At 39.7% G+C, this 11,331-nt stretch overlaps 1 protein-coding gene across 1 annotated transcript in view; it reads right to left on the bottom strand.

Annotated features, from left to right (window-relative positions):
* Positions 1-1,939: 1,939 nt before the first annotated feature.
* Positions 1,940-11,331, bottom strand: part of TMA16 (translation machinery associated 16 homolog) — a 124,738-nt gene continuing 115,346 nt past the window's right edge. Inside the window, exons 6-7 of the mRNA XM_077477153.1 lie at positions 9,055-9,097; positions 1,940-2,647 (exon numbers count right to left, since the gene is read on the bottom strand). Coding sequence (XP_077333279.1) covers positions 2,476-2,647; positions 9,055-9,097 — 215 coding nt within the window. The 3' untranslated portion in view covers positions 1,940-2,475. The remainder of the gene's footprint in view (positions 2,648-9,054; positions 9,098-11,331) is intronic.

The raw sequence follows: 11,331 nt of genomic DNA, 5'->3' as shown, positions 1-11,331 counted from the left end.
CAATGCCCAGGTTTACACCCCATGTGATGTCACATGGGGTGTAGGAGGAAGGTTTGAATGACTCTGCAGTCTTGTGGGATTTGAGTGCTGTGCCGCAAGGAGTGTAAATTACAGACACGGCATCTTGTCAATAAACAGCACACACAGAGCATGCAGTGAATCACAAGAGAAATGCGCATGACATCATTATAAAAAACAGGAGGGTTTACAACACTAAGTAAGGTGATCATTAGGGTTTTGATTATTAGGGTTTTCTTTATGCCCATTTAAATGTGATAAAGTTGTGGGGGAGAGTTTACAACCACTTTAAACAGGCACACAATGGTAAGCACCAGCTTTAAACTGTATTCAAATTCAATTGCATAGCTTTATCTCTGTGCTCAGAAAATCCCCCAAAAGAGGAAGAGGAGGTGCTTAGTTTATAACATCATTCAAGAATGGGGTATTGGGGAAAAATACCTGAAAACACTGACTGCTATCTGCAGCTAAACTCATTTACAAATCACAGCTATCTGCAGGAAATATTTCAACTTTTTCCAAGAGCAGATTACTGGTGTCCGATACAAACGTATGTGTGAATGTAGCCGAATAATTTCTATGCCCTGATGCAAAAATAAAGGCTGGCTCCTTGGGGAAGTTATGGAAATATCAAAATCTCTTGATGGGTGAAGGGCAATCTGGAGGAGAAGACATTTATAGGCAGGCTGTATTTGCATGTGGTGGGTAATGCCCACATGTGATGCAGACCCTCCATTACTGAAGCTGAAACCCATAAATTGTATGAAAAGGGCAGACCAAGTACAGACATACTAAACAGGAAGTACTAGATTCTGCTAAACATCCTCCAGTCCAGAAACCATGCAGGCTTTATTTAACTTGTGGCTGCTTCTAATGCACACAGTGAGAAGCTCAGTTTGCAGTGAAAACAGAGTGAGTAACTATTCAAGACTGTAAGGCAGGCTAGAGTTAAACTTTAAAACTGTGTTTCTTGGTCTGCAGTGTTGCAGATTGCATTCCACTTCTGCCCAAAATGAGAAACAATTTTTTTTTGCCTGGAATAAAAAGATCACAATTCTCGTGACGTAAAATCTTTCACATTAGCCCAAAAAAATCGGGCTAGCTTTACTGGTTAGTTTTTATTTATTAAAGTCATTTTTTCAAAAAAAAATAATTGCATTTGAAAGACCGCTGCACAAATAGTGTGACAAAATATTGCAACAACCACCATTTTATTCTAGGGTCTCTACAAAAAAAATGTTTTAGAGATTATATATATATATATATATATATATATATATATATAATGTTTGGGGGTTCTAAATAATTTTCTATCAAAAAAATTATTTTAACTTGAAACCAACAAATGTCAGAAAAAGGTTTAGTGTTTAGGTGGTTAAACTTTCCTCACTTACACAGAAGTCTATTCCACTGACAAACTGTTGCAATGTTTCTACATAAGTTTCACTGCTAATGTTGTGATTCTTGGCAGACTGCCTGTTTTTTTCTTCCTTTCTTTTGAAGGCTGTGGCTTCAGAAGAGCAGAGAGAATTCTTTGCATAGAAAGAATCGGAAACACTTTTTTCAAGATCGCAACAGGGAAAAAAATTGCGATAACCATTCTTGACGATTAATCGTGCAGCTCGAATTCCACTTTATATTATTAGGTTTCATTTGGTCAATAATTCTAGATAACTCCATAGTTACAATAGCAAAGGGCAGCATTCAAACCCCAGGGACACACAGTTCAGACATCTGAGCATGTGAGTGTGTTTGCACACGACTCAGTCTGCATGGGAAAAAGTTCACCTACAAAAATTATCGGCAGAGAAGCATGTGCAACTTCACATCATATTGGTCCATGCAACATTTTTTTTTAACCAGATGTACAAAGAGTTGCACAAACGCTTTTCTTATTTTCTTTTAGTAAACTAGACAAATAGACTGTCTGAGGCTCTTTAATTTTAAAAGACCCTATTGTTTAAAGGTCCTTCTCCAGTGCTTGTGCTTCAATACCGATACTAGTCTTATTGACAATACACACTTTCAAATAGAAGACAAATACCTGGTTAAATATACAGATTTATATTCACAGGGAAAAAAAATGTTTAAAATTCATGCACAGTCTTTACTTCAAGATAGCAATTATCTGTAGCACATGAAGTGAGTCTAACACTTATTGAAATAAGCTCACTCTTCAGTTAATCATCTCACTTGAGACATATAGAGCTGTATGCCATGGCACATCAGAAAAACTATTATTTTTTCACTTGGGCCTTGTATGAAGAGCTCCCACCAATCTGGGTTAATAACACCAAAAGATCTTGCAAGCATTAGGTATATGAAGTTCTGTTATGAATAACAGTTATGTAAGATGTGACAAATTTCAAACATTCATTTTGCATTCCAAGTATATTGCCATCGAAGCTGTTTCTATGGTTTTGCCGTTTTCATATTTGAACAGTCTCTCTGTACACTTCACTCACTTCCGCTGTCTGACTCGAGAGAAGACTTGTCTTCATTTTCCATGTTTTCTTCCTCTTTATCGTCTTTGGCTGAAAGATCTTTCTCACTTTTTGGAAGTGAATCGCTGACAGAAAATTTGCGCATTTTAATATTTGGCAGCTTCTTCAGATCCAAATCCCATTCTCTGAAAAAGTGAAATGAGAGGAAACAAAAGGAAAGGGGGGGGAAAAAAAAAGTTTGTTCATTTATCCGAAGCACACAGAGCTGCCCTGAGGAATTCAAGAAAATGGTTCATTAAATCAAACATACTGTTAGTGCTTAAAATTGTACAAGAGGCTGGAGTGGCTAGGTAAATCATGTAAAGAACAAGTACATTACACATATCCCCATTATTGAAATACATCTTGTGTATAGGAAATTAAATGGAAATTATTATTGCCTTGGTTGGACAAGACTGAGAAAAGTAAAGTTCAGGCTGAATACAAATACTAAGCTGCCCATAATAGTATGATTTTTTATTTTATTTTATATTTGGTCAGATCAACAAATGTTACCACCAACCATTCCATTTAATCCCCTAAGCCCCGGACCATTTTGCTGGCCAAAGACCAGACCACATTTGCGAGCTTTCTTTTGGTGGTATTTGATCACCCCTGCGGTTTTTATTTTTTGCGCTATAAACAAAAAAAGAGCGTAAATTTTGAAAACAAAAACGCATTATTTTTTACTTTTTGCTATAATAAATATCCCCCAAAAATATATGAAAAAAAAACGTTTTTTCCCCTCTGTTTAGGCCAATACGTATTCTTCTACATATTTTTAGTAAAAAACAACAAAAAAATAAAAACAATCGCAATAAGCGATTAATTGGTTTGCGCAAAAGTTATAGCATTTACAAAATAGGGGATAGTTTTATTTAATTTTTTTTACTAGTAATAGCGGCGAACATCGATTTTTATTGTCACTGCAACATTATGGCGGAAGCATCGGACATTTTTGGGACCATTGTCATTTATACAGCAATCAGTGCTATACAAATCCTGTAAATGACACTGGCAATGAAGGGGTTAACCACTAGGTGGCAGTATAGGGGTTAAGTGTGTCCTAGGGGTGTGTTGCTAACTGTGGGGGGCGTGGCTGTGTTTTATACATCACTGATCTCTGCTCCAGTCACAGGGAGCAGAGATCAGTGTCACTGTTGCTAGGCAGAACAGGGAGATGCTTGTTTACTTTAGCATCTTCCCGTGAGACGATCACGGGTATCCCCGCAGCAATCGAGTCCGCGGGACCCACGATCGGACTCCCAGAGGTCCCGACCGACGTGCACGCAATGGCACGGCAGCAAATTTAAAGGGACGTACCTGTACGCCCATTTGCCTGTCCGGGCCATTTTGCCGGCTTACATTGGCGCGCGCCGGTCGGGAAGTGGTTAAATACATATTCCCACCTAACACAGCTATCAGTAAAGCCCTTTAGTCCAATACAATCTGTAACACTGTGTGGACTGAGGTAAATAGACAATCTGATAAGTGAAAGACAGTTTCATAAAGTTTTAAAAAACAACTAATTTCAGTTTTAGGGCATTAGCAATGCACTTTGTGCTTTTGGGTCATTAGTTTGAGACACTTCTGATATTCAGAATTCATTTCTGCATTTGACCTACAGTTGTGGCCCCTTCTAACCTGCACTTAAAGGATAAGTTTACCTTTGGGAACATGTTGGGGGTCTTTTCACATGACTGTCAGATCAGGTCCGCCTGTCAGTTCCTCAGGCGGACCTGATCAGACCCTCCAGTCTCCTCTATGGAGCAGAGGATGTCAGCGGACACATGTCTGCTGAAAACCGCCGCCATTCAATCCGATCCTGCCCACAAAAAACAGAGGGATTCTAGTCCTAATTTCCATCCATCTGGCGGATTGGATGGAAACATACAGGCGGTCTGTTTCCATCCGATTTCCCTATAGAGGAGAGAGAGAGAGTGTCTGCTCTGCACAGTGAGCGGACACCAATCTGTCATCCCTCTGCTCAGCAGGGGAGATTATAGGGGGAAACATGTTTCCAGTACCGCAGCCAGCACTGCTGCCCACCTCTCCCTGCTGGAGCAGTACGGGGAGACGTTCCCCATACTTTCTGTCAGTTTTTTAAAACAGCACAGCCGTGTCATTCATACACCGAGCCCTGTGTGTGAATGAACTACAAGTCCCGACAGGCTTTGCAGCTGTCGGCTTGTAGTTTTCAATGAACTACCATGGTGTTGTGGAAGTTCATTAAGTCTTCATGTTAGCGAGTATCGGCTTACCCACACATGATGTACAGGTCAGCAGATACACTGACAGTGTGCAGAAGGCCTGCATGACATCAGAGATCTCCTGATGAGGAAGGAAAAGTCATCCCAGGAGCTGCACATCACACAAAACCCTCATGTAATGAGTGGAAGCAGCCTCAGCCTAGACTCTGTCCAGGCCACACCACCAACATTTTTCACTCCACCCACATGGCTTAGTCAGAGCAACCTGCAGTTGCACAATGGTCACTTAAATCAGATTTAAATTAAATGCACATTCTAGACTTTGAAACAGCTTGATATTCTAAAAAAAAAAAAAAAAAGTCAAATATTGTAATAATTTATGATAAAAAATGTGATTTGAAAATTCAAGAATGAAGACTGCCAATCTAGGATAACAAAATAATCATAAAAAGTGGTAATCAATGGTTAATGGTTATTAGCTTTAACCAACAAGACCAAGCCAAATGAAAATGCCACATTTTACAACAAAAATAATGATTGCTCCAATAATTACGTTAATGGATGAAATGGCACTCCACATTTTTAAATGTCAGTTTTACAGCAAGTTTGTATAATGACCTCAGTTTGCAAGTGAAATTTTTTTATAGCAGAAGTCTTGTGTGTTTATAATTTGAAAGTCCAAAAGAGAATAACCACCATTTCTACATTTCTGTATTCTTTAATCTCCAAAAATGTCAGGACCTTTGCTTCATGGTCCAGAAATAATGAACATTAACAAGCAAGGTATTGCTGACTTCCTCTTTGCACACCCCTTTCAAGGGTCTGCAAAGCTGTTTAGCGATGGTGGGTGTTATCAATGTATTGGACTAAATGAGGAATCATATTGTGCCTAATAAGGAATGCATTTACAAGGCTGCAGTGAGAGATACTGACGTTTCAAATAAGGACAAGACGTATATATTTCTACTGTTGTACTACCATCATAGAACAAATGTAACATTCGCCTTCTGTTCCATACATGTCATAATCTGAAGGACAAGAGTGATACATATGCCATCTGTGCATGACACACAATCTCAAAAGGTGAATCACTGCACTGGGAATGTTCATTAATCTTGTGGTTATTACATGAATGGTCTGTACTGCACACAACGCTAACCCTGGTTTAATACAGGGCCCATTATATTGGAGATTTACGGTATAGGGTTCTGAAAAACAGCACAATGGAAAACTCACACTTATAATACAGCTACATTTATTCAGCTAATATATTATCATAGATTTTCACTAACAAAAGTTAAAGAAACCCACTGGGTTTGCGACTCAAACCTGTAGCCATATGCATATGGCTGCACTGATTTTAGCCTTCTCAATCTGGTAATTGTAAAGGGGTGAATTTACTTGGCACCATGTGAGTTAAGCATGGTTGAATGACACATAAATGGTCAATCTGAAATAGTGCTAATAATGTCTAATAATGTAAAGCAGAGCTGAAATATTGAGAGGAATAATGTGAACCAGGAAGGTAAGTAGAAGGGGACCATATAAATGAAAAAGACTGAACGGAGGGGAATCATGAGCATATGGGAGAATTCAAAGAAGATTGTGTGCACAGGGAGGAAGTTATAGGTAGTGGAGAATGCTTTTGGGAAGACTGTCTATTTTAATTGAGAGGAGTGAACGGCAACTGAAGTGAGATAGCACAAGCATTAATGTATGTGTTGCAATAATGCTTCTAGATATATTTTTTTGTAATCATCACCCAGCTCACCACATCTGACCTGCTAACTTACAGACTACTTCTTAAGCTGCGTACACATGGGCCCAATGTCGGGAAAAAAAGTCTGACATTCAGCCTGTGTGTATGTTGGGACGTGAATGCTGGAAAAACAGCAACCAACCGACTCTAGATCAGCGCTCTCAGCCAATGGCAGAGAGCGTGGATTGGAGTGTTCTGGCAGGGGGCCGTCCCCCTGTCAGAACAACCCAGCTCAGCAGGGAAGATCACTGAACTAATCTTGAATAGTTAGTACAGCACTTCCGACCGGAGCTGTCAGTTTTATTTTGTGCAACCTGATGGACTGCATGAAAAAAGAACTGTAGTGTGTACCCGGCTTTATTCTCAATCCCTCTCCAGCTAAGAGCAATACGCAGCTCAAACCCCCGAATATTTCCTGAATATAGGCAGCAGTTTCACCGTGTAGGCTTAGCTGTGGCTAGGCCCGTTTTTTTTTTCATTCTGGGCTGGAAGTGGCTCAGGGCAGGGCTAGGTGACTCACAGGGAGCAACAGTGTCACCTCACTCTTCTTTCTAGAAGGTGCTAGAAGGAAAGGAGGAGAGGAGAGGTGGAGCTGCCTGGGGTATCCTGTGGAACCTTGACCAATCCCCAACTTGGATTGGCAGGGGGCAGGCCTCCTTGAAACCCCCAGGGTCAGCACGGCTCGGGATGGGGAGGATTTGTCAGATAGAAGAGCTGCAGTGTGTGGAGGCTGTCAGGTCCACGGGGAGCTCCCCAGTCTAAGGGGGGGGGGGGGGTGACCTTGGGCTGGGGCTCAGGTGCATCCAGGGGGACTAAAGAGATCCTGGAAAGAGGCAAATGAGAGAGCAAGGAGAGGACAGCGGTAGAGAAGACTGCTAAGAGACTCCAGGGAAAACAACTGGTTGCAGCCAGGAGGGCTGGTGAGTGGAGCACAGTCGGAAGGACTGGGGAGGCACGCCTGAGAGAACTGGGAGATTGCAGTTTTATATGGGTGCAGAACCAGAAGAGAGACCTTTGAAAAGGGCAGTGGAAAAGAGGTCATTGCAGACAGGCTGGCTGGCAGGGCCTGAAGAGAGCTATATGGGATTGGTAGCTGAGCAAGACAGTTAGCATCTGAACTATTTCTACACCATAGGGGCCCAAGGCCCCTGTCTGCAAAAGTCAGTTCACTGAGGCCTGGCTGAGTTAGTGTCATGCCTAACCATGCGGTGTTAGCTAGTCTGGAGGATTAACAGGCTGCAGCAAGTGCTGGTGGAGAAACAGTCTGCAGCAAGTGAAGTGCTGGAGGAGTGAAGGATAAGAGGTCTACAGCAAGTGTTGTGCTGGAGAGAAGACTGGAGGGTATATACTGGAAGTGTATATAAAAGTCACAAGCAAGTTGCACTGAATTTTGTTGGCATTCCATATTTCCCATTTCCCATCCAAGTTTAATCCCATCAATAAAAAAACAAAGCTTATGGACTGTTCTAGGTCTCAGAGTGACTGAGATATAAACTTCTGGCTTGGCAGGGTGACAGGTGAACTACATTCAGCAACCCCTACGGGGGGCATGGCTACATTAGTATTACTATTATTATTAGTAGTATTAAACTGTTACCCTAACAAAATATATATATATATATATATATATATATATATATATATATATATATATATATATATATATAAATAAATAACCCTTTGTCAGGAAGCTAGTTCAGCTAATACTAATTCTCATACAGCTAATGCAATTTTTTTTTTTAACAGCTAATGCTCATTCCCCAAAACCAATTCTTATTATTTTGAATTTACAGTTTGCATTAGCTGTATGAGAATTAGTATTAGCTGAACTAGCTTCCTGACATAGGGTAATTTATTTATTTCTGTTAGATTAAGGTGTTAATAGTACTAACTAATGAATAAATAAATGTAAATTAAATACACAAATAAAAAACAAATATTCATGAATACTTCAATAATTTAATACTAAGTAACAGTAAATAAATAATTAACCTCTAACCTTAGCCCCTAACCCTTAAAAAATATAATAATAATAAACTAGATCATTTACTATTATTAATCTTTATTTTTTATTCGGGTGTTTATTGTCTTTATAATAATTTTATATTTTTTAAGGCTAGAGGTTATCATTTATGTATTATTACATATTATTAATTTATTTTATTTATGATGATTTTTAGCCATTTGTGAACTTAGCTTACATTTATTCATATATGTTTGCTATTTTATCTTTTACAATTTTTAGATTGAGCAATAAAATCACTTGCATAAGTGAGACAAAATGCACGAAAGCTCACAAAACAGCGCAAATGGTGTGTTTCTATGCATCTCTATGGGAATAAAAACACAACAAAATAGCTCCAATCTGCCCGAATCAAGCTAAAAAAAAAAAAAAGCTAAAGACGTTTTTGAGCTTCAGGCATTTGGCTTCAGGTGACTTAAAGTGAACCAGCTCCATAAAGAATAATTCTTTCTCCTCCAGCGTTTTGGAGCTTCAAGCTCCAAAACGCTGAGGTGTGAATGGGGCCTAAATGCATTGACAGATAGTAAAACACAGATGCGTAGAAAAAAGCTATAAAAATACCTGAAAGTCTTCAGATGTTTTGAATTCACAATATCTGGTATCTCTGAAAGAAAAAATAAATACATGAATACAATAATATTTTGCTCTCAACACTTTTCACAAACTCACCCTTTTCAGCCTGCTCAGATGACAGTCACAATGACAAAGTATGTATCAACTTAATTTCAACGTTAAAGTTATAAAGACAAAAATTAAAAAAAAAAGACCTTACACTAGAATTCACTCAGCTACTTCAAAACTTTAACTAGAAAAAACTCTAATGTCAACCATGGTTTTTCAACCAAGGCACAAAGAAAAGTCCCCAGGGATTCTGCCATGCATATTCAAAAGTTTAATATATATAATGTATTTACACTAAAAAGACATTTATTGCAATTTTTTGACCACTTCTGCGCTAGTTTTTTCATTTTTTGCACACATGTAAAAATCTAAATTTTTGGCCATCAAATGACTTAAAACCTCCAGAACATTATACGTATATTTCCTTGAAAGCAGAGGTCTTGTAGAATAAAAAGACAGTAGTTGCAATTTTTTAATGTTTCCTATTTGTACAACCGTTCATCAAATGCATATTTTTAGAAAAAATACAATGAAATTAATTTTAGTGCACACAGACACAATATACAGTAATACTCAGTGCGAGGCATGGAAAATTACATGTATAGGAGCAAGAGTCAAAATGGTACCTTAGCATATGCAGAAGCACGCCATACCGCACTGCCCCGTTACACACGTCACTGCTTATTTAATACTCCAAGAAGAAACACACAGTATGCTACTGCCCTGACTGCTCAAAGCCTCCACAAGCCTAGGGAACACTGCAAGGGGGACTACCACAACTACCCATTAAACTCACCAGTCCTGCTGCAAAGCTATTTCAGGTCCAAAACTTTATTTTATATATATATATATATATATATATATATATATATATATATATATATATATATATATATATATATATATATTTTTTTTTTTTTTTTGTACTCACCGTAAAATCCTTTTCTCTGTAATTCACAGACTGACACAGCTTCTCTCTTTAGACCATTGGATTGTTATGCCACTTTCAGGAGTGGACTAGGCATTACATGTTAACATACGATAATAAAACTAGAACTTTCTAGTTCCGCCCAAGGGGCGGTCCCTTAGGCAACAACCCCTCAGCATGCTACTGCAGCCTCAGTACGTCAACAAGCAGTATAACGTAAAGAAAAATATGAGGGGCGGGTGCTGTGTCAGTCGGTGAATTACAGAGAAAAGGATTTAACAGTGAGTACTAAAAGTCCTATTTTCTCTTATATTCACCGACTGACACGGCTTCTCTATTTAGACCATTGGGACGTCCCAAGCAGTGCCAAAACGAGGGGTGGGAAACAGTATAAAACTTCATCCACCATGGCATGTGGGAGCTAGTACAAACTTTACCCACAAAAAAACTACAGTGTGTGGAATAACCACCACACAAAAACAGGGTGCTCCTCAACAGAGAAGCACTACCCTCAAACCGTACCAAAAACTGCGTTAACAAATGCAACAGTGCATTAACTTAAAGTTACTGTGTTTTTACCCCCCCCCCCCAAACAAAACAGGAAAAAAGGAAAAAATTGCATATGCAATTGCAACTATACAGCCGCCTGCAAAACTTAGCGGCCAAAACAGGCATCACCCGATGCACTGACATCTACCTTGTAGAACTTTGTAAACGTGTGGACAGATGACCAGGTCGCCGCTTTACACACTTGAGTGACAGACGCTTGATGTCGGAAGGCCCAAGACATTCCGATTGCCCTTGTGGAGTGGGCCGTGACCGGAAAGGGGGGCACCTGCCCCTTCAAGGCATAGGCTTGTACAACAATCTGTCTGATCCACCTGGAAATGGTGGTGGACGAGACCACCATGCCTTCTTTGGACCAGCCACCGAAAACAAACAGTGAGTCTGACTTCCGGAAGGGAGTCGTGGCAGACAAATACACCTTCAGAAACCAAACCACGTCCAGAGCATGAAGGGCCACCTCCTTAGGATGTGTCTGCTTAGGACACAGAGATGGCAACACAATGTCCTCATTGATGTGAATCGCCCAGACTACCTTCGGCAGAAAAGACGGTTGTGGACGCAACACCACCTTATCCTTGTGGATTACCATATAGAGCGACTTGCAGGACAAGGCCTCCAGTTCCGAAACCCTCCTGCCCGATGTGATGGCCACTAGAAAGACCACTTTCTGGGAAAGAGTCAACAGGGGAGACGCTATGATATTTTCAAATGGTGGTTTTTGA

The sequence above is a fragment of the Lithobates pipiens genome, unplaced genomic scaffold (assembly GCF_037356315.1).
Source record: "Lithobates pipiens isolate NorthernLeopardFrog02 unplaced genomic scaffold, aLitPip1_a1.2 Scaffold_13, whole genome shotgun sequence".
In the NCBI taxonomy this organism is placed as follows: domain Eukaryota; kingdom Metazoa; phylum Chordata; class Amphibia; order Anura; family Ranidae; genus Lithobates; species Lithobates pipiens.
Note: the sequence above shows the minus strand (reverse complement) of the source record. Positions and strands in the feature narration are given on the sequence as shown.